The following is a 23,950-nucleotide window of genomic DNA, read 5'->3' on the forward strand; positions in this document are numbered from 1 at the left end:
CTCCGCTCTGCTGGGAGCACTCCGCCGCTCAGCCAGCGGCCCCGGGCCCACCCGCGGCCCCAAGTCTCAGAAGTCGCCGGCCGCCGCAGCCAAAGCCCGCCGCCCCTGCCTCTGCGCCGGTCCGCTAGGCGCCATCTTTGAGCCTGGCACCCTTGCCCCATTTCCGCGCCTCTCTCCGCCCAAGAGTAGCCGCGCTGCCCCAAGCACGTCGCTTCTGCGGACAGAGTATCCAAAACCGGTCACGCCTGTCACGCCGGCGAAAAAGAATTAGTCCACCTTTTCCTCCCGGGCTCTGGAGGAGGCGCTCTGACCAATACGAAAATGGCGCTGCCAGCTTCACCCAGTCTTCCGTTCGTGGCGGCGTGAGGGCGAAGGTCGTGTCTGAGTGCGCCAGCGCGAGAGGGTGGAGCCGTCTCCATGGCAACCCGCGCGCAGCCAGGGCCGCTCCGCCGGGCGGGAAGCGCGGGTACCGTGACGCTGGCGACAGGCGGGGCTGCGAGCACGGAGGGGCGCGGGCGGCCGGGGTCGCTGCAGGACGAGACCCTGGGCGTGGCGTCCGTGCCGTCGCAGTGGAGGGGCGTCCGGGGCATCCGCGGGGAGACGGTGAGGGCTCGGGCCTGGCGTGGAGCGACGCGGGCGGGAAGGCGGGACGCAGCGTGGCCGCCGGGAGAGGTTCTTACGAGCCAGTGTTTTGTTTTTATATTTTAGTCCGCAGAAACTAAGCCGGGGGATACCCTCGGCGCAATGTTTTTGCAGTTATTGAGTAACAACAATAAGCTAAAAAATATATAAGGACTCCACGTTTTGAAGGAATTTGTGTGAACTACAGTTTTTAGGCATTTTAAACTTTCTTTAAAAAAAGCCAACCAAACTGCATCTTAAGGTCTAGATAAGCCGGTTTTCTAGTTTAATCAAAAGCAGACCAAACGAAGTGCTCTGGTGAGATGAGACTTGGAGCGCCTGCTGTGTGCCAGGAGCTGTTCTGGTGCGGGATCCGTCAGTGACAGAGACAGATCACGTCCCGGCTGCAGCTTTCCTGGTTCGGTTGCTGGGGCCAGAAAATAAACAATATAGATAATAAATAAGTAAATGATGTAGTGTGTTAGAAGTTGAATAGTGCCATGGGCAAAAGAAAAAGAAGGTTGAGGGATTAGAAGTTGAGGAGTGGTAGGGTGGGAGGGAAGGGTTTCATGGAGGGGGTGACGTTTCAGCAAAGACTTGGAGAAGTTAGAGTTGGCCAAGTGGATACCTGGGATAGTCATCCAGGTGGAGCAAATGGCAAGTGCAAAGGCCCTGGGGCTAAGGCAGATCAGTTTGCTTGAGGAGGCAGACGTGGTGGAGAGGATTGAGGGGTGGGGAGAGTGGTCCCAGGTGAAGTCAGAGACTGAGGAGAGGCAGGTCAAGCAGGGCCTTGCAGATCATCATAAGGACTACACTTTTCGTCTGAGTGAAAATGAGCAGCTTTGCAGGGTCCCGCACACTTCCCAGAAGAGAAAACAGGTGGTTGAACCTGCAGAGAACCTAGGTCCTCATCAACACCAGTGAAGTTTCCATGAAGTCTTACGCATGAGGACAGGCCTAGCAGTCAAGCTGGGGTCTGATCTGGCTTCCAGGCACTTCCCACTTTGCCGTGCTGTGTTGTCAAAAGCAAGGCACTGAACATTTCAGTTAAGTCTGTCCATCCTTATGGCAGGTAAATTCATGATTTGTGTGCACTGGCCTTTATTTTTTATTCAATCTAGCTATATAGTATTAACGGCCTTTTAAAAATATTCAAAATAGCTCTTGCTGAAGATTCAGATTTGAGAAGATTCCAGGTTGGGGGTCATTGATTCAGTCTAACACTTTTTCTTTTTCCCAGAATATGCGATTAAGGATTGTTAATTTTAGTGTAGATAGAGTTTTAACCTGGAGGGTTCTAAGAAGTGATTCTAATACTTGGGGTGTAAAGGCTTCCATCTGTGGGGTGGTTCACTGGAAACGTAGCCAGCACTTTCCTGGCTGACTGAAAGGAGATTATGGTGTGAGAGTGTGGCAAGGATCAGAAGAAAATGGTAAATTAAGTTTTCCCAATTAACTTTTTTATCTTTATAAAAGAAATCTATGTCCAAAATTTAGAAAAATCTGGTTCAACAAAAAAGTGGAAATAGAATAAAAATCACCTCGTAATCTCATTCTCCAGGCATTTGATTTGTCCCACCTCTGTTTTACCCATCTTCCCCCACTTTTTTTTTTTTTTAACAAAAAATGGAATCATACTGTGCATAACATTTTTTTTTTTTTTTTTAAAGATGACCTGTAAGGGGATCTGAACCCTTGACTTGGTGTTGTCAGCACCACGCTCAGCCAGTGAGCGAACCGGCCATCCGTGTATGGGATCCGAACCCGGGGCCTTGGTGTTCTCAGCACCGCACTCTCCCGAGTGAGCCACGGGCCGGCCCTGTGCATAACATTTTGTAAACCCACTTTTCACACTTAAACACAAAAGGATGCTCAGGATGTATTTTATATATATATACATATATATATATATGTGTGTGTATATATAAATATATACATATATTTTTTGGCAGCTGGCTGGTATGGTACCAATATTTTTTATAGCTTCATTTTGTTTACTCAGTCCATGATGATGGACCATTAGACTGTTTCCAATTTTTCTCTATTATCAGTTAACTGTGATGAGTGTTGTAGCTAAATTTTTTTTTTTTTTTTTTTTTTTGTAGCTGGCCAGTACAGGGATCCGAACACTTGACCTTGGTGTTATAACACCATGCTCTAACCACCTGACCTAACCGGCCAGCCCCTATGCAGTTTCTTTATTTTCTAAGTTCCTCTGGAGAAGCTGAACTTTGGTCTTTGCTAAGTTTATGTAGAAGTGCAATACTGGAATGTACTTCCAAGTTTCAGTAATGGATTTTTATTTATTTATTATTATTATTATTGTTATTATTTATTTATTTAAAAGATGACCGGTAAGGGGATCTTAACCCTTGACTTGGTGTTGTCAGCACCACGCTCAGCCAGTGAGCGAACCGGCCATCCCTATATAGGCTCCGAACCCGTGGCCTTGGTGTTATCAGCATCACACTCTCCCGAGTGAGCCACGGGCTGGCCCTTATTATTATTATTTTTAAAGATGACCGATAAGGGGATCTTAACCCTCGGCTTGGTGTTGTCAGCACCACGCTCAGCCAGTGAGCGAACCGGCCATCCCTATGTAGGATCCGAACCCATGGCCTTGGTGTTATCAGCACCGCACTCTCCCAAGTGAGCCACGGGCCGGCCCTCAGTAATGGATTTTTTAAAAAAATATTAATGGTCTTTAGCTTGACTTGACTTTTTTTTTTTTTTGTCTTTTTTGTGGCCGGTAAGGGGATTGCAACCCTTGGCTTGGTGTCGCCCGCACCGCGCTCAGCCAGTGAGCACACCGGCCATCCCTATATAGGATCCGAACCCCTGGCCTTGGTGTTATCAGCACCACACTCTCCCAAGTGAGCCACGGCCCAGCCCTCCATTTTAACTATTTTAACATGTACAATTCAGTGGCACTGAGAACATTCACAATGTGCACCCATCACCACTATCTAGTTCCAGAACTTTTCCTCAGTGGGGTACTGAGTTTTTGACATTGAGGACTGTCTCCCATGATGGACTGTGAGCTCCCTGAAGGCAGGGAGGGGTCCTGTGTACTTTGCCAGCTCCCAGCGGCACCCATGAAATGCTAAATTGAATAGTTTCCTTGTGTCCTTTCCCCCCACCGGCACCCTCTGCTGCATTTCCCTGTCTGCTTTGAATTAAACCCGCTGCCTACCTCTTCGCCTGCTGCAGCTTCCCTCTGTGGGTTCTGCAGCATGTGGCACCCCCTGCTGGTGCATGCTTGTTTTTAACCTGGGCTCTGGCCTCTTAGAGATTTTCAAGAAGAATTAAATCCGTGGTTCTCAACCTTTTTGGGTTTGCTAGACAGTTTTTGTTTTTGTTTTTGTTTTTTGTCTTTTTCGTGACCGGCACTCAGCTAGTGAGTGCACCGGCCAGTCCTATATAGGATCCGAACCCGCGGTGGGCGCGTCACCGCGCTCCCAGCACCGCACTCTCCCAAGTGTGCCACGGGCTGGGCCCTGCTAGACAGTTTTGATAGGTTTTTTTTACAAGGTACTTGCAAAGAGATTCAAAGACTAAGACAACACCAGAAGATTCTGTGATGATCACTACACAAAGGTGGTGAGCATAGCAGCATTGTCCAGCTTCCGAAGCCCTCTTCATTTGGTTGACTTTTGGCTCCAAGATATTCTTTGAGTAGCTGTTTGCTGCCCTGATATACTCAAGAGGCAAGTTCAAGTAAACAGGTGGTGCAACTTTTTTTTTTTTTTTTTTTTAAATAAAGATCTGAACCGTGGCCTTGGCATTATCAGCACTGCACTTTCCCGAGTGAGCCACAGGCCGGCCCAAAGTGGTGCAACGTGATGCCAATTCTGGATTACTTGGTGCTCCCAGAGGTCTCATGCGCGATAATTTGCTCTTTCATATTGCATCACAAACCCCACTCAGCTCAAGATTGTGTCAACGAGACATTCCATTGCACTGCGTCTGCTCATTGGTGTCGGCTGGTACAGTACTTCATACCTGGGTTTCATCTTGGTGGCCTTAGCATGCACGTGGAGTTTGCAGTGAGCTGGTGAAGAGCCACTGAGTTAGGTCTCAAGTCATCTCTGCTCCTGTCATACCTGGAAGGGAGGGTTTGGAAGTGGAAGAAACCTGAGGAAAAGAGGAAATATTGGGAAGGAGGAGCAGAGGGGGCCTGATGGCAGTGACCATGCAAGCCGCTCCCTCACGGGCCAGGCAGTGTCCCTTTGGTGGGCTTTCCTTGGGCAATGTCCCTCTACCTCTGGAGAGGACCCCTGCCTGGTCCCACCCAAGTGAGTAGGGGGGCAGGTGACAAAGGGAGGCAGTCAGAAGGGGGGAGATGTGAGTTGTCTGCACCATGCTAGCATGGGATTAAAGCGCAAGCTTGAGAGGGGTGAGAGGGCTGGCCACTGGGCCCTGGCCACCCTCAACTCGTGCTGGTTAGCAAAGCAAATTTGTGGCTCCAGCCAGACCTGCTGAATCAGAAACTGTTGGGGGTTGGTTGGAGCGCAGCCGTATAACAGCAAGGGCATGGGTTCAGATTCTGGTACTGGCCAGCTGCCAAAAAAAAAAAAACTGTCGTGGGCAGGGGAGAGGAGGCAGCAATTTGTCTTTTACTTGACAATTTTTTTTTTTTTTTTTTGGCGGCAGGTATGGGGCTCTCAACCCTTGTCCTTGGTGTTACCAGTACCATGCTCTCCCAAGTGAGCTAACCAGCCAGGCTTAGAAGGCATATTTTTAATAAGAAAGTGACTGTATTCTGCTTCCGACTTTGACATGTGTCCAGTCCATGATGACACCTGTGAATGGAATCCTCTGGCTGGGCAATTTCTGATCATGGCTGATGCTGAAGGCATGGAAGAGCCTGGCAGCCTCACAGCGCACCCGTGGGGCCACTGTCATAGGGAGGGGCATGCTGGGTAGGCGGTTGGTAGCCTGACCTAGTGGGGCCATATCTTCTGTCATGACAAGTGTTCCTGAAACAATTGGCCAACCCTAGAAAGCCCGGCTAGAGATCCCTTATTTTATATTTATTTACTTATTTTAATTTATCACTATACAATGTAGTTGATTTTCATGTCTCTTTACAAATTCCTTCTTTCCCCCCTTGCTTCCCTAGCCCCCCATGCAGAGATCCCTTATTTTAGAAGTGAGGCTTTGTAGGGTGGTGATTTGGGAATTGGGGAGCCCAGGTAACCTGGTGTGCCGTACCAGGTATTGGTTTAGGACCCTTTGACAGAGTAGCAGAAACCAACCCTAACCAGCTTATGTCAGACACTTTTCTTCAGGATGTAGAGGTGTCTCCTGGACCTTGGCATGGGAAACACAACTGGCCCTGGAAGGGACAGGGACTGAGGTCTAGGAGGCTTTGGGGCGCTCACTCCATCTCAGCTCTGCCGTTCCCACACATACTCTGAGACTGTCTCTGCAGATCAGCTTTCTCTGCCTGCATCTCTTGTGCACGCTGTGGCCCTGGCTGAGTCTCGGCTCCCAGGTGTGCGTGTTTCAGTTTGTGGCAGGGACATTCTCACTTTCTGAGTCTTCGTCTCAGTTCTCAATTTTTCTGAGAAAATCCGACTGCCCCAATCTGGCTTAGTGTTGACTTCTCATCCATTCAGTAACCAGAGTCTGGGGGCTAGGGCCCAGCCTGTGGCTTGGGTAGCAGGTTTTCTTTTTTTTTTCTTTTTTGGGGCAGCTGGCTGGCACTGGGATCCAAACTCTTGGTGTTACAAGACAGCACTCTAACCAACTGAACTAACTGGCCAGCCCTAGTAGGAAGTTTTCTTTTTTTTTGACCGGTAAGGGGATCACAACCCTCGGCACAGTGTGGTCAGCACCACGCTCAGCCAGTGAGCGCACCGGCCATCCCTATATAGGATCCGAACTCGCGGCCTCTGCGCTACCAGCGCCGCACTCTCCCGAGTGAGCCACGGGGCCGGCCCTAGTAGGAAGTTTTCTAAGAAAGGGGTCCTTGCAGGGTGGGTGGATTCTCCAGAAGGTATCTCCTCACCTCTCTGGGCCTCGGTTTCCTTCAACAGTGAGACTAAGAGTGCTGATGTTCTGGGGTTCTCCATGGTGCAGGCTCTCTTGGGGCAGGAGAGCTGGGCTTCAGGCTACAGGGGATCCCGCTTGCCCAAGTTCTTCCTCTGACTTCCCAGGGGGCTTTTTAGTTTTTGGGGGGTTTTGGAAAATGTTTTACTGAGTGTAGACATCTGGAGTACTGTAAAACATGCATTATCTGCAGATTCAAAAGGAGCAAACCACATTGTCCTCACTGTCAAAGTGTCAAGTGTGGCATTCATGGTGGAGATTAATGAAGTATCATGAGAGTAATACGGTTCCTGAAAAGCTTATACTATTTGGAGTAGGGTCTTAATCACATGAAAAGCAAAGCTGTTCACATTTAGTGAACTTGATTTCACTGGAGGTATACAGTATTTTAATTTTAAAAGAAACAAAAATAATTTGTAGAAGATTCCGAACCCCCCACCTTTGTTTGTCCCTTCAGTTTTCAGAAATCTTAATTAATTAATTAATTAATTATTTTTATAAAAGATGACCAGTAAGGGGATCTTAACCCTTGACTTGGTGTTGTCAACACCATGCTATCCCAAGTGAGCCAACTGGCCATCCTTATATAGGGATCCGAACCCATGGCCTTGGTGTTATCAGCACCGCACCCTCCTGAGTGAGCCACGGGCCAGCCCTTAAAACTTAATTTAAGGGCCGAGCCCGTGGCGCACTTGGGAGAGTGCGGCGCTGGGAGCGCAGCGATGCTCCCGCCGCTGGTTCGGATCCTATATAGGAATGGCCGGTGCACTCACTGGCTGAGTGCCGGTCACGAAAAAGACAAAAAAAAAAAAAAAAAAAAACTTAATTAAAAAAAAATCATATGTCTTTTGAAAGTTGTACGTTTATCCGAGCAATAACTGAAATTTATTTATTTTTTGGTCGTCAAGGTGTGTTAAATTTGAAGAGAATATCTCCATCTTCAACAATGAAATTTCTGCCTTGTTGTCTGTACTTTCCAGCAGCCTTGACCATGTTTTCAGAATATTCTTCTTTAGGGCCGGCCCGTGGCTCACTCGGGAGAGTGCGGTGCTGATAACACCAAGGCCCCGGGTTCGGATCCCATATACGGATGGCCGGTTCGCTCACTGGCTGAGCGTGGTGCTCACAACACCAAGTCAAGGGTTAAGATCCCCTTACCGGTCATCTTTTAAAAAAAAAAAAAAAAAAAGAATATTCTTCTTTAAAATTTTCGTATTTCACTACTTCGGTAATAATGAACCCTTTTTCAAAATCTGTGTGAATCTTTCCTGCAGCTTGTGTAGCCTCCGTCCCTTTCCCCGTCGTCCGTGCACATACTTTGTCTGGGCCTGCAGTGGAAAAGTGTTCTAGCTGGAGCGCTGCAAACCAGACTTGATGATCTTTGGCAGAGCACTTTGTGTCGTGTTCGCATCCAGACACTTCTGTCTCCCCTCAGCACTCAATTCTCATGACTTGAGTTCCAAGGCCCCACAAAAAGGAATGACCAAGGCACCTGGGTCATACTTGTCCAGTCACTCTTTAATTTTTATCAGCCACTTATTTTTCTCTCTAATGTAGTCTTTTCCAGAAAGATTAACCAAGTAGACCATTGGTCTTCAAGTAAAAAATAAGTGTTTATTCAGCACTTCAATCTCTTTGTCATTCCAATCACGATGGAAGTGAACAGGTTTCTTTTGATCTATAACCCAGGATTTGATTTTGCAGATTATGTCAAAGGTTTCAGTTTTTTGTCTCCTCCTCTCATGGCCCCCTTTTCTAGTTTATCTCTAATGGGCCCAATCATTTCCTTGTCTTTAAGCTGAAGCTCTTCATGTATTATTTCTGTATCTTAATAGGATCTACACTTCCTTCAACATGTGTGATATCATCTTCAAAAGCACATGTTAGATGGAAGATCCCATCACAGGCACTCATGAGACAAAAAGGCATTTCTCAGGCCCTGCCCATTGTGAGCTCCTTTCCCAAGACTAGCAATATCCACTGCATTTAGAAAGGCAGGAATTTTGCTTGCTGGTTTGTGATACTGGCAAAGAAAGTCAAACCTTCCATCTTTCGCGGGCACTCTGCTCTTATTAGGATCAATAGTGCAGAATGGGAGTTTTCAGCTGAAGCCTGACTATTGGTTGACACCTTCAAGAAGGTAGATTTCCCAACGCTTGGCCATCCAACAATACCAATTTTCAGTGAGGTTCCAAATCTTTCAATGACTGGGGGTGGTTTAATTTCATTAACTCCCTTTTGGGGGGGCATTGTGCTCTGGACAGGCTATGGCACCAGCAGGGAGCTTGTTATTGGAGCCCCCTTGTACCAGCCACATGCTGCTTGTCGTGGAGGTGCCACCCTGTCTGGGTGGCCTCACCTCGAAAGAATCTCAAACCATGGGAAGCTGACTTAGGTATCCCAGAGTGAAACTCACAGAAAAAAACTTGCTGATGCAGTGTCATTGGTCTTAATTTTTTTTCCTCCAGAAATTTTCCTTACTGTTTTGACATTCGTTATTTGCCTGAATAATCAAGCAGCAAGAGAATATTAATAGAAATTCCTGCATTTTTGAATGTAATTGTTTTTTTATTAATTTGTGGTTTTATATTAATTTTTACATGAAGACATTCATGTGATTTCCTCTTAGAAACACTGCATCTGACATGATTGGTGTACACATCACAGCAGATGCACTGTGTCTGGGAGAGAACACCATGAATGGGAGACAATTTAGTGTCATGAGATCAGATAGCTTAGTGTCAAGAGTCAGATTGCCTGGGTTCAAGTTCCGTTGCGATCACCTCTCTGCTGTGTGACCTTGGGTGAGTTACTTAGCTTCTCTGTTTCTCAGTGCCAATATTAATAACGTGAAAATAGGATCAACCTCACAGGGTGGTTGTGAGGATGGAGATGACATGGGTGGGACTTCGGGAACAGTGCCTGGTAGTCAGCACTTAGTTACTGGCACTGTTATTGTGACTTCTGGGAAGTTTGAGATTTACCCACAGTCTCCTGAAACTTTGGCTCAGCATGTCTACTTTCAGACCCCCGTGCCTATTTGTTAATTCCTCAATGTGCACGCTCCCTCGGTGGCCTCCTCTAGTCCTGTGGCTTCAAGTAACATCTCTGGCCTGAAGCTTTCCTGAGCCTTGTGAGCTCCCTTTAGAATACTTGACAACTGGCCGGCCCGTGGCTCACTCGGGAGAGTGTGGTGCTGATGACACCAAGTCAAGGGTTAAGATCCCCTTACCGGTCATCTTTAAAAAAAAAAAAGAATACTTGACAACTTCATGTGGCTGTCTGAGAAGCATCTCAGTGTACACCAGGCCCAACAGAACTGCCGTGTGTGTTTGTGCTTATATCCAGAGACTCGCCATTCACCGGTTCTCAAGACAGACCCTGGAGTTACCCTGGATTCCTTTCTTTCTGTGATTCTGTCCATCATATCCTTTCAACACTCCCTTCCAAACATCCTGACGCTACCCATGTCTACCCCTTCTATTCCCACACCCTGCACTTCTCACTGGGCAGCCAGGGAGGCCCGCCACAGTCTTATGTCCCAACCTGACCCTGCTGACGGTTGTCCTGTGGCTGGAACCTAGAGGGAAATCCCAGCTCTGCATCCTGGCTCTCAGTGTGCCACCCTCCCCCCACCTGCTCTGCCCACTGCCTGCCACCTAGTCTCTGAGCATGTGGACCTTTTCTTTTTTTTTTAAATAAAAGATGACCGGTAAGGAGATCCCAACCCTTTACTTGGTGTTGTCAGCATCACGCTCTCCCAAGTGAGCCATGGGCCAGCCCTAGCATGTGGGCCTTTTCTACCCAGAAGTTTTGCTCTGATCCCTGGCCCGGCCTGGGACACTTTCCTGCAGCTCTGTGCTTGGCCAGATCCCTTGTCCTTCATGTCTCAGCTCAGATGCCACTGTCCCAGAAACCTCCTTCGCCATCCCATCTAGCCAGGCTTCTCGCTGTTCCCCTCCTCCCCTCTACCTCTGCTCGTGATTAGCACCGCTTGCATTTGGTGAGTTTTTCTTATTTGTCCCCCGCTCTACCATGTAAGCACCTGGGGCACGGTCATCTTGCACATTTTTTCTGCTATATCCTAAGTACCCGGACAGTGCCTGGTAAGTAGATGCTCAATAAATAATTTTTATTTTTGTATAAATGAACACCTACTATGTGCCAAATACCATGCAAAGTGCTGGGGATATGAAGATAGGGTCTTGTGCTAGAGGGACTCCCAGTTTGCCACGAGACAGACGAACAAAGAGCACTGAGTAACATGTGAGGTGAGGATGGGGTACAAGTGCTGAGTACTCCGTGTTCTAAAGACAGCAGCCCTGGCCCTGCCCCCCAAACCTGTGTGAGAGGGGCTGGGTGGGGGGGCATGCTGGTCCAGGGCCTCGTCATTGTCCTGTGAGTGGCCATGTGAAGAGAACCTCTGGTATGTGACAGTAATCACAGTAGTTGCTCCCACCCATAGAGTCCTCATTTGGTAAAGATCAGATGTGTGGGCTGGCCGGTTAACTTAGGTTGGTTAGAGTGCAGCTTTAAAACACCAAGGTCACGGTTCGGATTCCTGTACCAGCCAGCCAACAACAACAACAAAAAACCAGATTAGACATGTCCTTAAGAAAGGGAGGCTGGCGTTTCCTTCCCTGATCTGATCTGTACCTGTGCCCAGCTGAGCAGGGGACAAGGAATTAGAGACGGGTGGCAGGGTGAAGAGAGGGGCTGCTGGGGAGCAGGGTTTTGCCTTCCGCTAACCAGCTCATCACAGATGGAAGCAAGGCCTTCCCTTTATCGTGGGTGCCACCCCACGGGGAGGCTGCCCCCTGCCAAGGAAGGGGCCTGAGCAGGGGGAGACTGTGGGGTGTTCTGTGGGTGGCCAACCTGAGGTTCAGCACATGTGCTTGCCAAGACAACCAGTGCTGGCTCTAAGGAGGGATAATTCTTAAAGCTGTCTGTCTTCAGAAAGGGCACTCTGCTGTGTGCCTCTGGACAGTTTCACCAAAGCCCTGGGGCAGGCTCTTACTGGCCTGTTTGGATCACGTGGCTACCCCAGACCAATCACTGTGGTTGGGGGAGGGATATAGTGCTCTGATTGGGGAGCTGGAGTTCATGCATCCCCTCAGTGGAACATGGGAGGGTGAAAGGGTTCTCCCCAACCTAGACCACAGAGTGGGCTCCTCCTAAGAAAGATGGGCTGGTTACAGGAGGAGGGGGCAAACTCTGAGCAGACAAAATGAATAGATGCCCATTAGCCTGAGACCCTCTGCAGCAAAGAAGCAAGTTCAGTAGAGGGAGGCTGAGAGCGCTGGGCAGGTGATTCTGGGAGTACAGCTGGGTGGTGATACTAGTTTTGCTCTTCCCCCCCAGAAAAGTTGCCAGACAGCCAGCATTGCCACCGTGGAAGCGTCGGCTCAGGCCCGGAAGCACACAGATGCCCAGGTGCAGACGGAGGCCCCGGTGCCAGTTGGCGTGGTGCCTGTGTCCCGGCATGACACCCCCCGGCTCGCAGCCTTTCTTCGGAGAGTGGAGGCCATGGTCATCCGAGAGCTGAACAAGAACTGGCAGAGCCATGCGTTTGATAGCTTCGAGGTGAACTGGACCGAGCAGCAGCAAACGGTACGGGATGAGCTGGTGCCCATCCCCGGCTCAGGACGAGTTTCGGCCCCACTCTTAAGTCCTTGTTTTGTTCCAGCCAAATAACAATAGTAGCAGCTACCATTCACCAGGCTCTTACTTTCTGCCAGGTACAGAGCTAAGTTTTATAAGAATAAGTCATTGAGCCTTTACTACTGTCCTTGAAGTAGGTCCCGATGTTCTCTCCATTTTATGATGGGGGAAATGGACACCCAGAGTTGAAGTAACCTTTCTAGAATGAAACCGAGTTAGCAAGCAGTAGAAGAAGCGTTTGAGCCTGGGCAGTCTGACTGCTGTCCGTGCCTCCCCACATACTAAGCAGTGAGGGCTTTCTCTGGGCTGGGCACTGTTCTTTTTTTTTTTTTGTGGCTGGGCACGGTTGTTTTTTTTTTTTTTTTTTTTTTTGTGGCCAGCCTGCATGGGGATCTGAACCCTTGACCTTGGTATTACAACATTGTGCTCTAACCAACTGAAGTAACTGGCCAGCCCGAATTCATCTTTTCTTTTGGTAGCTGGCCAGTATGGTGATCTGAACCCTTGACCTTGGTGTTATCAGCACTGCCCTCTCCCAGGTAAGCTAACTGGCCAGCCCTATTATTATTATTATTATTATTATTTTTTTTTAAAGATGACTGGTAAGGAGATCTTAACCCTTGGCTTGGTGTTGTCAGCACCACGCTCAGCCAGTGAGCAAACCGGCCATCCCTTTATGGGATCCGAACCTGTGGCCTTGGTGTTATGAGCACCACACTCTCCCGAGTGAGCCACGGGCTGGCCTTTATTTTAATACAATGTTCTCGGGCCGGCCCCGTGGCGCATTCGGGAGAGTGTAGCGCTTGGGAGGGCAGCGGCGCGCCGCGGGTTCGGATCCTATATAGGGACGGCTGGTGCACTCACTGGCTGAGCGTGGTGCGGGCGACACCAAGCTTAAGGGTTGCGATCCCCTTACCGGTCACAAAAAGACCCCAAAAAAAAAAAAAAGAAAAAAAACAATGTTTTCTTCCTTTAGAAACTGAGATGAGTAATTATGTATTTATTTATTTATTTTGTCTTTTTCATGGCCAGCACTCAGCCAGTGAGTGCACCGGCCATTCCTATATAGGATCCGAACCGCGGCGGGAGCTTCGCCACGCTCCCAGCGCCGCACTCTCCCGAGTGCACCACGGGCTCGGCCCAGTAATTATGTATTTAGAAGTCATAAACCGTCTCTCTTGTTTGAGAGAAATCATCAAAATTGCTCTGAAAAATAGTTGCCAGGCCACACCAAAGTATGGAGTCATTGTGTCTTTTTAAGCAGGGCATGAGGAAAAGAACTTAATGAACATTAAAATCTCAACATGTTGCATTTTTCTCTCCTCTTTGCTTAGGCCCCACACTGCACCCAAGAGGTGAAGCATTTGTTCCTTCTTATTAGGGATTCTCCACATTTCTAGGGATTCATTTGGTCCATGTGTGTATCACTTCCCCCGCTTTTAAACATATCTATTTTTTTCTGATTACAAAAGCAATACATATTCGTTATAATAAATCTAGTCATTATAGAAATATAGACCATATCATGTGTAGAGAGTGAAAGTTAACGCTGGTGTCCAGGTCTTTGGAGTTTTCCGTGGGTTAGACTGGCATATGGCATTCCTGTTGACACTGAAACAGAATGGAAAGCCCTGAAAGCTTTTCACATCAGCTCCCGTAAGGGTGCCCTGTCTTTCCAGCAGCTGCATTGTGTCCTGCAAGATACACTGTCCTAATCTGAGTCTTGGATTGGCGCACACTCCAGGCAGCAAGTTCACTTCTAGAAATCTGTCCTCCAGAAACATGCAGATGAGGTGCAAGCTTGGGCCGTACTCCTTTGAGCAGCGTGTGGCGTGCCAGTGTTCTGATGGCCCCCAAGCTTGTTAGGCCTTCCCTGATGTTGGGCAGAGGAGAGCTTTCAGATTTGGCTGCGATATAACAGAGCTGCCGTGAACCTCTTGCTCCCTGCCTTTGTTTTTCTGCTCTTGAGCCAGTTTCCTGTTTATTCCTCCATAGTGGGTTGTTGTGGCTGATGTGGGGGTTTTCTGTGGTCAGAGCAGTGGTCTTGACATCTCACTGCTGCCGTAGTAGCCTGAGGAGGCTGGGTTGTCACTCTTAACTAAAAACTATAATTTCAAAATTCTAAAACCAGTGTATGATGTTACTGAGTACTTAGAAATTAGAGATAAGAAAGGCCCCCTCATGGGCCTCCTGCCAGAACCTTTAACTCTTTTCCTGTATCCTTCCTGCCTGTAGTTTTCCACAGTGTGTGCCTTGCAGAGCTGTGAGTCACTGTGGGCAGTCTCAGGGTCTTTCCCTATCAGAAGCAAGTCTTGCTCTGTGTTACACCAACTACCTTTTTAAGTGCCACATAATGTTTTATTCTTAAACCTTTTCAGTTCGGTCAGGTTTCTTAAGATACATTTTACATCCAGTGAATTCACCCTTTTTGCAGTTCCTAGTCTTGGCAAACACATACCCCATAGTGAAGGTATGGGGCAGCCCAGCCTGTCCCAGTCCCCTCAGGCCCCTTTGGGGTGTCATCTTAAAATTCTAACTTGCAGTGGTAAATGATGTTATGTATATAGTTTGCTTTTTAATGTAAACTTCCATTGAATATAAGAAAAAAATGCCCAAATTACAAGTGTGCAGGGCTGTGATTTTCATAAAGTGAAAACATTTGTGGAACCAGAACCCTGATCCGGAAACCAAATGTCACCAGACCCCCAAAGGTTTCCTTATGCCTCCTCCACTTGTTACCCCACTGTATAGCTTTGTTTTAAAATAACAGCTTTATTGAGGTGTAATTCACATATGACTCACCAATTTAAACCGTAGTGAGTTTTAGTCTCTACACAGAGCTGTGCACCTATCACCACAATCAATTTCAGAACCTTTCCTCACCCCAAGAAGAACCCCCTACCCATTAGCATTCACTCCCCTTCCCCATTTCCCCCAAGCCGTGGCAACTTCTTTTTTTGTGTGTATGGCGTTTGTCGATAGGGAGGCCACGAGTTTTGTGCCCCTCATCACTATGACCCAGATTCCTGTCAGGTGTGTTGTGAACAGAGGAAACTTTATTCATTCCCCTTGCTCTGAGCATACCCTACTCTGGTAACTTTTAATCTACCTTCTATCTCTATGGATTTGCCTATTCTGGGCATTTCACATAAATGGAATCATACGATATGTGACCTTTCATATCTGGCTTCTTTCACTTAGCGTGTTTCCGAGGTTCATTCGTGTTGTAGCATGTGTCGGTACTTCGTTCCTTTTTATGGCTGCATAATATTCCACGCTATGGGTGAGACATGTTTTGTTGATCCTGTCATGGTTGATGGACATTTGGGTTGTTTCCTCTTTTTGGCTATTATGAGTAATGTTGCTATGAACCTTCGTGTACAAGTTTCTGTGTGTGCGTATGTTTTCAGTCCTCTTGGGTCTACACCTGGAAGTGGGATTGCTGGGTCACCTGGTAACTTGATGCTTAGCTGCTGGAGGAACTGCCAGCCTGCTGGCCATGGTGCTGCCCACTCTACGCTCGCTCTAGCAGGGTGCCACAGTGCCCACCGTACAGCTTTTTACAGATTTTGAATTCTTTCCATTGGATGGTTGCTTGATCTAGGATCATTAGGTCAAGAGATGTGAAACTCTTCAAAGGAATTTGGATCTGTGATTCTGGTCACCTCCTGAAGGTCTGTGCCAATGCCTTTGCCGTGGCAGCGTCCTCAGCCTTCCTCACGCACTGCTCTACCCTGCTGTGCCTGAGAAGCAGGATGATGGAACTTTTAAACATTTTACATAAAATTAGTTGTTTTAACCCTTTCTAAGTGTCCATCCAGTTCAGTAACTTTGAGTCTGTTCACATCATTGTACTGCTGTCCCCACCTGATGGCTGCAGATGCCGAAGCTTATGAGACTGTGGAGAACGTGTGTGAGCGCAGCCGCAGCTCTGGCCTGGAGCCTGGCATTGGCCACTGTCCTCAGGCTCTGCCTTCTGGGATCTGGAAGTGTCCTTTTAGGGGAGAGGTCAGGATGGACCCTCCACGTTTTCCTCCAGAACTGGGCTGTGGACTTGGATAGCTTTTAGGGCTCCCCGAGGCCCAGACCAGAGTGTGGTTTTGCTAGGCAGCCTCGAGGCCACCTCCTGGGTGGCTTTGGGGCTTAGAGTTGGGGATGGCCTGTCTCTGCAGGTGTCCTGTCTGCACACCCTGGGCTATCCCCCAGCCCAAGGGCAGGGTCTGCATGTGACCAGCATTTCCTGGAACTCCACTGGCTCTGTGGTGGCCTGTGCCTATGGCCGGTGAGTGGCAGTGGGGGTGGGGGGGGCAATGGGAGACCCCAAGACCCTTGTTGGGGCCTCTGTCTCCCAGCTGCACAGTAAAGGTTTGGCCTTGAGGGCTTAGCTTAGCCATTCTGGGAGTCTCTCTTCTCAAGACTGCCTGGGAAGGGGTGTGGTGCTTAGAGCTCAGACACCAGGCCTGCCTGGCAGCCCTGAGCAATGAGCCCTGGGCCTCCCTCTCCTCTATGAGATGGTGCCCTGGTGCCCATTTCTTGACACACTGGCTCCCCACCACGCCACTGTATGATCCATCCTTGGTGCCTGGGGATCCTTCCTCAGAGAATGTCAGGCCCTTGGGGTGCCATTGAGGTGCCTGTGCACCTCAATGTGGAGGGAGAGGTGGGATGAGTGGTAGGAGCCCCTACCGCAGCCTAGGGGCAGAGCTGGCTCAGGCACATCCCTGCACAGGTTGGACGATGGGGACTGGAGCACACTCAAGTCCTTTGTATGCACCTGGAACCTGGACAGGCGGGGCCTGAACCCTCGGCAGCCGTCGGTGGTGGTGGAGGTGCCCAGCGCTGTCATGTGCCTGGCCTTCCACCCCACACAGCCGTCCCACATCGCAGGTGAGACACCTGCCTGCTGCTAGCTGGCCTCTGGCCCTGCACACAGGGCTGCTGAGTGGAGAGACAATGAGGCCTCCCTGACCTCCTAGGCTCCGTCTAGAGTCCGGGGGAAGGGCCATGGGAGCAAGCAGGAGGGGGAGGAGGCAGCGTCCTCGTGAGTCTGGAAGGGCTGGGACAGGAGTGTGCAGGGAGCGGCCTGTGCAGGCGCCCTTGTATGTTGGGAGGGGCAGGGATGCGGAGGGAGTGTCAGGCGCAAGCAGGGGCGGTGGCCCGGCTGAGGGAAAAGTTCCCTGGGGTGAGCGAAGAGGGACTGAGCTTGAGGCCTGGGGGACAAGGACTTTCCCTCCACAAGGGTGGTTTTCAGCAAGTGGCTCCAGGTCTGGCCCTGTGGGCAGGAGGGGGTGGGCGCCTGGCCAGGCAGCCGACTGCTGAAGTGGCTGATCTGCCCAGACCTGCTTGTCCCCACAGGAGGGCTGTACAGTGGTGAGGTGCTGGTGTGGGACATGAGCCGTCCCGAGGACGCATTGCTCTGGCGCACAGGCCTGACAGACGACACCCACACAGACCCTGTGTACCAGGTCAGGGCGGCCAGGCGAGAGGCAACTCCCACCTTCCCTGGTAGCGGGGCCTTGAGGTGGAGCAGGGAGAAGGCACCCGTTCTCCTGGGGAGAAGGTCACCAGGGAGTTGGCGGTTGGACAGCTGCCCTGGGCATTCTCGGAGCTCCCACGGCATGAGTCACGCGTACCCCGCGCCAGCAGCAGCCAGCCCCAGGGCCCTGTGGCCATTCCCAAGCCTCCTACACAGCCTGCCTGAGTGGCTCCCTGTTGTCCTGCCTTTCTGTTGGTGCTGGGATTCTGGGACTGGGGGAGGGACCTGGGAACCCTCCGGTCTGCCTTTTTTTTTCCTGGAAAAGAAGGGGAGGGCACGGGTAGCACTTGACACCTGGGGAGCAGGTGTCCCCTCTTTCTCCATCCTGCCCCTGCACCCTGTTGTCTCAGGTGGTTTGGCTGCCCGAGCCCCGACACAGTCACCGTTTCCAGGTGCTGAGTGTGGCCACAGATGGGAAGGTGTTGCTCTGGCAAGGCGTCGGGACCGGCCAGCTGCAGCTCATCGAGGGCTTTGCGCTGGTGGTACAGCAGCTGCCGCGGAGCGCCAAGCTGAAGAAGGTACATGGGTGCTGGGGAGACAACCCCCAAGGCAGCCCTGGGCCTGTGGGGCTTCGGCCCAGAGGAGTTGGCTTTGCTGCGAGCCAGGGAGCTGTGGGGCGCAAAGTAGCAGAAGGAACTGCCAGCAGAGCTGTGGCTTGCTGCGGGACCTCCCCTCCCATCCACTGACTCTGCTGGGACAGCATGATCTGAGGCCTTGGCTCTGACCCTGCTCTGCTGTTTCTCCACAGCCTCCCCGGGGTGAGACTGAGGTGGGCGTCACAGCAGTGGCTTTCTCCAGCTTTGACCCCAGCCTTTTCATTCTGGGCACGGAAGGCGGCTTCCCGCTCAAGTGTTCCCTGGCAGCAGAAGAGGCGGCACTCACGCGGATGCCTCACTCTGTGCCCTTGCGGGCCCCGGCACAGTTTACCTTCTCTCCCCATGGTGGTCCTGTCTACTCTGTGAGCTGTTCCCCCTTCCACAGGTAGGGAAGGCCTGGGGCTCCTCCATCAGGCACAGGGAGGGCCAGGGGTCCCTATCCCACCGTCTGCAAACCACTAGGTGACCGACAGAACTGCTTCAAGTACCTGCCTTCTCTGATTCGTCCCTCTTTGGGCCCCGGTGTTCAACTCTTTGGTGGTTGGCCCCAGGGATTGTCCGCTCTGAGGACTGACCCCAGGTCTGGGGGCCAGGGAGGCTTTTCTTGAGCCCAACAGCCTAGGGGTCTGGTGGCAGATACCACCCCCACCCAGATGCCCAGCCCTGATCCCTTGCCTGGTGCTCTGCCTTGCGTCCTATCTAGGAACCTCTTCCTGAGCGCAGGGACCGACGGCCACGTCCACCTCTACTCCATGCTGCAGGCCCAGCCCCTGACCTCGCTGCAGCTGTCCCACAAGTACCTGTTTGCTGTGCGTTGGTCCCCAGTGCGCCCCTTGGTTTTTGCGGCTGCTTCTGGGGAAGGTAGGAAACAGGCCACTAGGTGGGATCCGTGTTAAGTGGCATCATAGGCCCAGTTTGTATGTGGCATTCTGGGCTGGGGAGAGACTGCACGTGGGGTTGGGATGGCTTCCCTCCAGAAACCCAACCGTAAACAACCCTGGTCACAAGCGGGGAGAACTGAACCCGGTAACAGGCTTATTTTGCACTGTGCTGTCTAGAGCTTCTCTTGCCAAGTGTGTGGGTAACTTTGAAGAGGCTCAGAGTCCACTGCTCTGGGCCTTTGTCACCCCACAAGTCTCTCTCTGCAGGTGACGTGCAGCTGTTTGATCTCCAGAAAAGCTCCCAGAAGCCCATAGTTTCGATCAAGCAAACCCAAGATGAAAGCCCTGTTTATTGCCTTGAATTCAACAACCAACAGACTCAGCTCTTGGCTGCTGGTGATGCCAAGGGTACAGTGAAGGTGTGGCAGTTGAGCACAGAGTTCACTGAACAGAGACCCCGAGAAACAGAGGTCCTGGACCAGCTGGCAGCAGAGGTGGCCACCTGAGGGCACCAAAAGAACAGCTGGAGCAGGGCAGGGCGTGTCCCCACTACAGAGGCGGTCGGTGTGTGCTGCCAAGTTGTGTATTTCTGATATAAGCAGAATGAAGAACAGCAAAGCTTTTAGGGGGAGTCAAGTCATTTATTTGTCTTTCACATGAAAACAGGAAATTTGGGGGAGGGAAGGAGAACAAGAGGGGAGTGAGCCAGCTGCTTAGATTTTTCTGTAGTCGGAATGAGGGCAGCTGGCTCTGAGACACAAATGTGGGTCCCTACAGCAACATGGTGATTGTGACTGGACCAGGGGCGTGTACTGAAGCACCATTTCCTACGACATCTTGTCCCAAGCTAAGCAGGCTGAGGTTACAGTAGAAGGGAGCAGTGGCTGGAGTATTCTGCTGAGGAGCACGCGGGTGAGCGGACATGCAGCGGGTGGGCAAGCAGCGTGGCTGGGCCACCTTCAGGCAGCGGATCAATTCACAAACAGTGAGCGGGTGAACTCGACGTAGTCAAAGGCAGTGGGCAGTTCGCGGCCCTTGCCATCCACGTAGGGCTTCATGTGGGAGACGCAGTAGTCGGCTTGTTCCCGGGTCAGGTTCTGGAGGGAGAGATGCAGGGGGCAGCTCAGCCAGCCACGCCAGTCTCACAACCTTACAGCCACGTTTCAGGATTGTTGCTGCTGACTTCCTAGCTGCTAATGAGTTTCATTTGCAGCCGGGGATAAAACTCCTGCACCCAGTACAGGGTACAGCTCAAAAAGGGACTGTCACCCTAGACTCAGCTCTGCTAGAGAGTCAAGGGCCACTTTTGGCTTTAATTTTCTGAAGGAAACCACTGGCACACACCCCCCCCCGGCCCGCACCTGGTAGAGCTCCTCCTTCGTCACATAAGGCTTTCCCTCGGAGCTGAGGGCCCGGAAGGCACTCTCGATCTCCTCGCTGGACTTGACGTTCTCAGTCTCCCGGCTGATCATGAAAGCCATGTATTCTTGCAGGGAGACATGGCCATCTCTGGGGGAGGGGAGCAAGTACAGTGAGCAGGGAGTATGGAGCAGGAGCCAGAGGTGCTTCCGCTGCCTTCCCTGAAGCTCACCTGTTGGGATCCACAGTGTCCAGGATGGCCTCAAACTCGGGGTCCGGCTCGCCTTCCTCCACCATAGGCAGGTCATAGCCCAGGGAGCGCAGACAGGACTTGAACTCCTGGTGGTTCAGTCTGCCAGACTTGTCCTTGTCAAAGTGTCTGCAGCACAAAGCGGGGGGCTGCTCAGCACACAGGCCCTGGTGCTGGGCTCGCCCAGCCAGGGCAGGGCAGTACTCACTTAAACATCATGCTGAATTCCTTGAGGGCCTCCTCAGTCACACCTGTTGTGTTCCTGGAAGTAAGAACAGAGTTAGGGCACAGGCTCTTTTCTCCTATCTCAGCTCTTTGGTGCCGGCTGGCCTCTGGGCAGCCCTAGGGGCAGGACTGAGCCCTTCCTTCCTACCCCTCCAGGTACCTGGCCTGGATCTGCTGCTCCAGGTTGTGCTGCATGCGCATGCCCAGCTGGTCCAGCTGGTCCCACTGCTGGGCCAGGCCCACGGTGCTGTGCTCTGTGTACTTATTGTCCAGGATGAGGGCCTCCTCCATTGCAGCCCCCAGGTCCTCGATCTTCTTGAGCTGACTTCTCATGGCACGAATTTCCTGGTGCTTGCGCTGCAGGGTCGGGGAGCAAAGGTGCGTGAGACAAGGCCCTCGCCCGAGAGTTGCCTAACTTCCTCCTTGGGCTCCTGCTCCCAGTCTGGCCTGAGACCTCCAAACCACCTCAGCAGAGGGAAAGACTTTCAGTCTATGAGTCTCAGACCTCCCAGGGAAACAGACTAAGGGACAAAAAGGGCCCCTAATCGAGTAGGGCCCCAGGTAGCAACTGCCAAAGACTTGCGTTAAAATGATGAGTCTCAGGCTACTTTAAGCCAAGGAAAAAGGTAACCAACCAGCCCACCTGGTTGTTGACTTTAAACCTAGGAGGAAAGAGCAGGCCTGCTTGAAAGTGGTTGGGTGAAGGGTCTCAGCTGGGCCACAAGTCCTAGGTGCACTTACTTTAGTAGCTTCGAGCTGGGATTCAAGGGTTCCTGATTCTTCCACCATGCAGGACCTAAACAGAAGCTCAGTGAGGAAAGGGGCCTGCTCACAACAGACCAAGAGCTCATAATTAACTATCCTCTCAGATAAAACAACAACAACAACAAAATCTCAAGTTCCTTTTATTAAGGAAATGACCTATCTGCTACTGGCCACCTTTTCCTAACTGGCCCTGGGATCCAGGGAGGGCAGGTAACACTTCTCTGCTGCAGAGATGGGAAGCTGCTGCTCGACTAAACCAGGGCCCCTTTTCACGTGGCTCCTCAGGCCCAGCCCAGCTAGGCTCTCAGGGTGACTCAAGAATAGGGTTTAAGTTCTCCTATGGGAGCAGCGCAGTCACAGGCCGGACACAGAGCACCCTCTCTGCATACATGGGGGAGGACGAGACACCCTGATCCCAACAGACAGGAGACCCAGGGTGGAGGGAGTCTGAGAGCCTGACAGCTACCCCCAGAAACCCCTGGTGTTTCCTTGTCACAGGTTCCTGATGAGGGGAGCCACATTCCAGGCTGAGGAACACTATGACCCTTCAGACAGGGAAACAAGTGGGGGCTGAGGGGTCATGACCAGAGAGGGGTTTGAAAGTGGTTCTAGTTCTGTCCCAAGGGGAGAGATGGCTGTGACTAAGCCCCGGATTCAGATTCTATAATCTAGACACATAGCCAGGCCAGGGTCTCCCTCTCAGAGCCACATTCTGAAGAGTGGGTAGGTTTTCGGAAGCCTCCTCCTTCCCAAGATAACACAGTGCAAGGTCACAAAAGGCCACCAGTGAACAAAGATAACAAATGAGTTGGGGTTACGTGTAGGGACGAGTTCACACCCTGTGCGTGGCCTCGCTGGAGTATGAGCCCAGCCTCCCCTTTACCCATGTTTGCCCCAACCTACCCTTTTAAAACCCAGCAAGCCAGGGTTAGCTCTGAAATCCCCTCAGTTCAAAGTGCTCTAGCAAGGCAAGGCACCAGGCTTCCTCCTACCCCAGCAGGTCAGACTCACAGTCACGCCATGTCCCCCAGGGAAAAGCACACCCCCAGACCTGGGGGCAGAAGGCCGGGTGCCCGTGCAGTGGGAGGAGGACAGAGGCCTCCTCCCAAGCGGCCGAGGGCGGTGGGTTAGTCAGAAAGCGGAGCTGCCTGGGGAAGTCAAGAGTGCATTGTAAACCACAGTGAGGTAAGAAGAGAAATAAGAGGAGAAAAACCTTCCAGACAGATCATCCCCAACTTCATACTGATAGACACGAATGACCCGGCGATATGCTATGCTAGTCAGAGAAAAGAAACCAAATGAATACACTGGAGGGAGGAGACGAGGGCAGACCGAGACAGACACACGCCACGAGGCCCAAGCTGGCGGCGCACAGGCAAGAGCAGCCCGGCGCCAGGCAGGGACCTGGAGGTGAGACCCACCTGGGGCAGCTCACGCTGGGACAAGGCAAGACGGGACAGGGCTTGGGGGGATGAGCCACGAGGCGAGGGGAACATGGCACCTCACAGAGACAAGACCAAGACCAGCAGACACAGCCACGGGCAGGCAGGACAGCTGGGCAGCCAGGGTGTCCCGTGGGGCTGGAGCCAGAAAGGGCAGTCCCTGCATCCCTACCTGCTCTGCCTGGTTGTCAAGATGTGCAGCCCGATTTGGGCATTCTCTCCTGTGGCCACCTTTACACGCCTGATTTACCTGCTTGCAGAACCCTAGGAGTGCTAGTCTAAGCCACTGTGGTCTCATCGCCAGCCCTGTGGCCTCAGCAGGCCTGGCAGGGAATGCAAAGGTGACTGACTCAAGCAGAGGCCCCAGGCCTTGCGGAGAGGCCCCTGCTGGGACTGGAAGGGTCAGCCCTGCTCCTCTCTGGGGCTCCTCCCAAGCCCTATCACATCATGACACTGGGCATTTTTGCCTTCTATAGGACAAACAGTTCTAGTTACCCTCCCTCCCCTCAGGGGAAAGCTAGGGGGCAGCCTCAGCCTTGGGGGGACTACTGGGGCCGGGG

At 51.5% G+C, this 23,950-nt stretch overlaps 2 protein-coding genes, 1 non-coding gene and 1 pseudogene across 12 annotated transcripts in view; 1 reads left to right on the forward strand and 3 right to left on the reverse strand.

Annotated features, from left to right (window-relative positions):
• Positions 1-417: 417 nt before the first annotated feature.
• DYNC2I2 (dynein 2 intermediate chain 2) lies at positions 418-19,974 on the forward strand. Of its 3 annotated transcripts, none has more exons than XM_063081748.1 (9): positions 418-603; positions 12,037-12,285; positions 16,509-16,618; positions 17,066-17,223; positions 17,692-17,801; positions 18,223-18,390; positions 18,621-18,853; positions 19,172-19,329; positions 19,617-19,974. In XM_063081748.1, exons 1-9 carry the CDS (start codon positions 418-420, stop codon positions 19,853-19,855), a joined length of 1,611 nt encoding a protein of 536 aa, XP_062937818.1. In that variant the 3' UTR covers positions 19,856-19,974. The 3 variants fall into 3 exon arrangements, with proteins under 3 accessions (XP_062937818.1, XP_062937819.1, XP_062937820.1); XM_063081749.1 differs by lacking the exon at positions 418-603 and adding an exon at positions 11,804-11,949; XM_063081750.1 differs by lacking the exon at positions 418-603 and adding an exon at positions 11,804-11,949 and having other exon boundaries at positions 18,265-18,390.
• On the reverse strand, positions 7,561-8,925 carry LOC134366213 (obg-like ATPase 1; annotated as a pseudogene).
• LOC134366275 (small nucleolar RNA SNORA11) lies at positions 15,296-15,423 on the reverse strand. Its single transcript, XR_010022266.1, has one exon. It is a non-coding gene; the product is annotated as a small nucleolar RNA SNORA11 (small nucleolar RNA).
• SPTAN1 (spectrin alpha, non-erythrocytic 1) overlaps positions 19,970-23,950 on the reverse strand; it is a 62,383-nt gene continuing 58,402 nt past the window's right edge. For 4 of the 8 annotated variants that reach the window (XM_063081742.1, XM_063081743.1, XM_063081741.1 and 1 more), the window contains 7 exons: positions 23,162-23,224; positions 21,925-21,979; positions 21,344-21,540; positions 21,167-21,220; positions 20,941-21,087; positions 20,711-20,858; positions 19,970-20,446 (listed from right to left, as the gene is read on the reverse strand). In XM_063081742.1, coding sequence (XP_062937812.1) covers positions 20,321-20,446; positions 20,711-20,858; positions 20,941-21,087; positions 21,167-21,220; positions 21,344-21,540; positions 21,925-21,979; positions 23,162-23,224 — 790 coding nt within the window. In that variant the 3' untranslated portion in view covers positions 19,970-20,320. The remainder of the gene's footprint in view (positions 20,447-20,710; positions 20,859-20,940; positions 21,088-21,166; positions 21,221-21,343; positions 21,541-21,924; positions 21,980-23,161; positions 23,225-23,950) is intronic. The other 4 variants (XM_063081747.1, XM_063081746.1, XM_063081745.1 and 1 more) reach the window with 1 other exon arrangement.

The sequence above is a fragment of the Cynocephalus volans genome, chromosome 17, assembly GCF_027409185.1.
Source record: "Cynocephalus volans isolate mCynVol1 chromosome 17, mCynVol1.pri, whole genome shotgun sequence".
NCBI classification, from domain to species: Eukaryota; Metazoa; Chordata; class Mammalia; order Dermoptera; family Cynocephalidae; genus Cynocephalus; species Cynocephalus volans.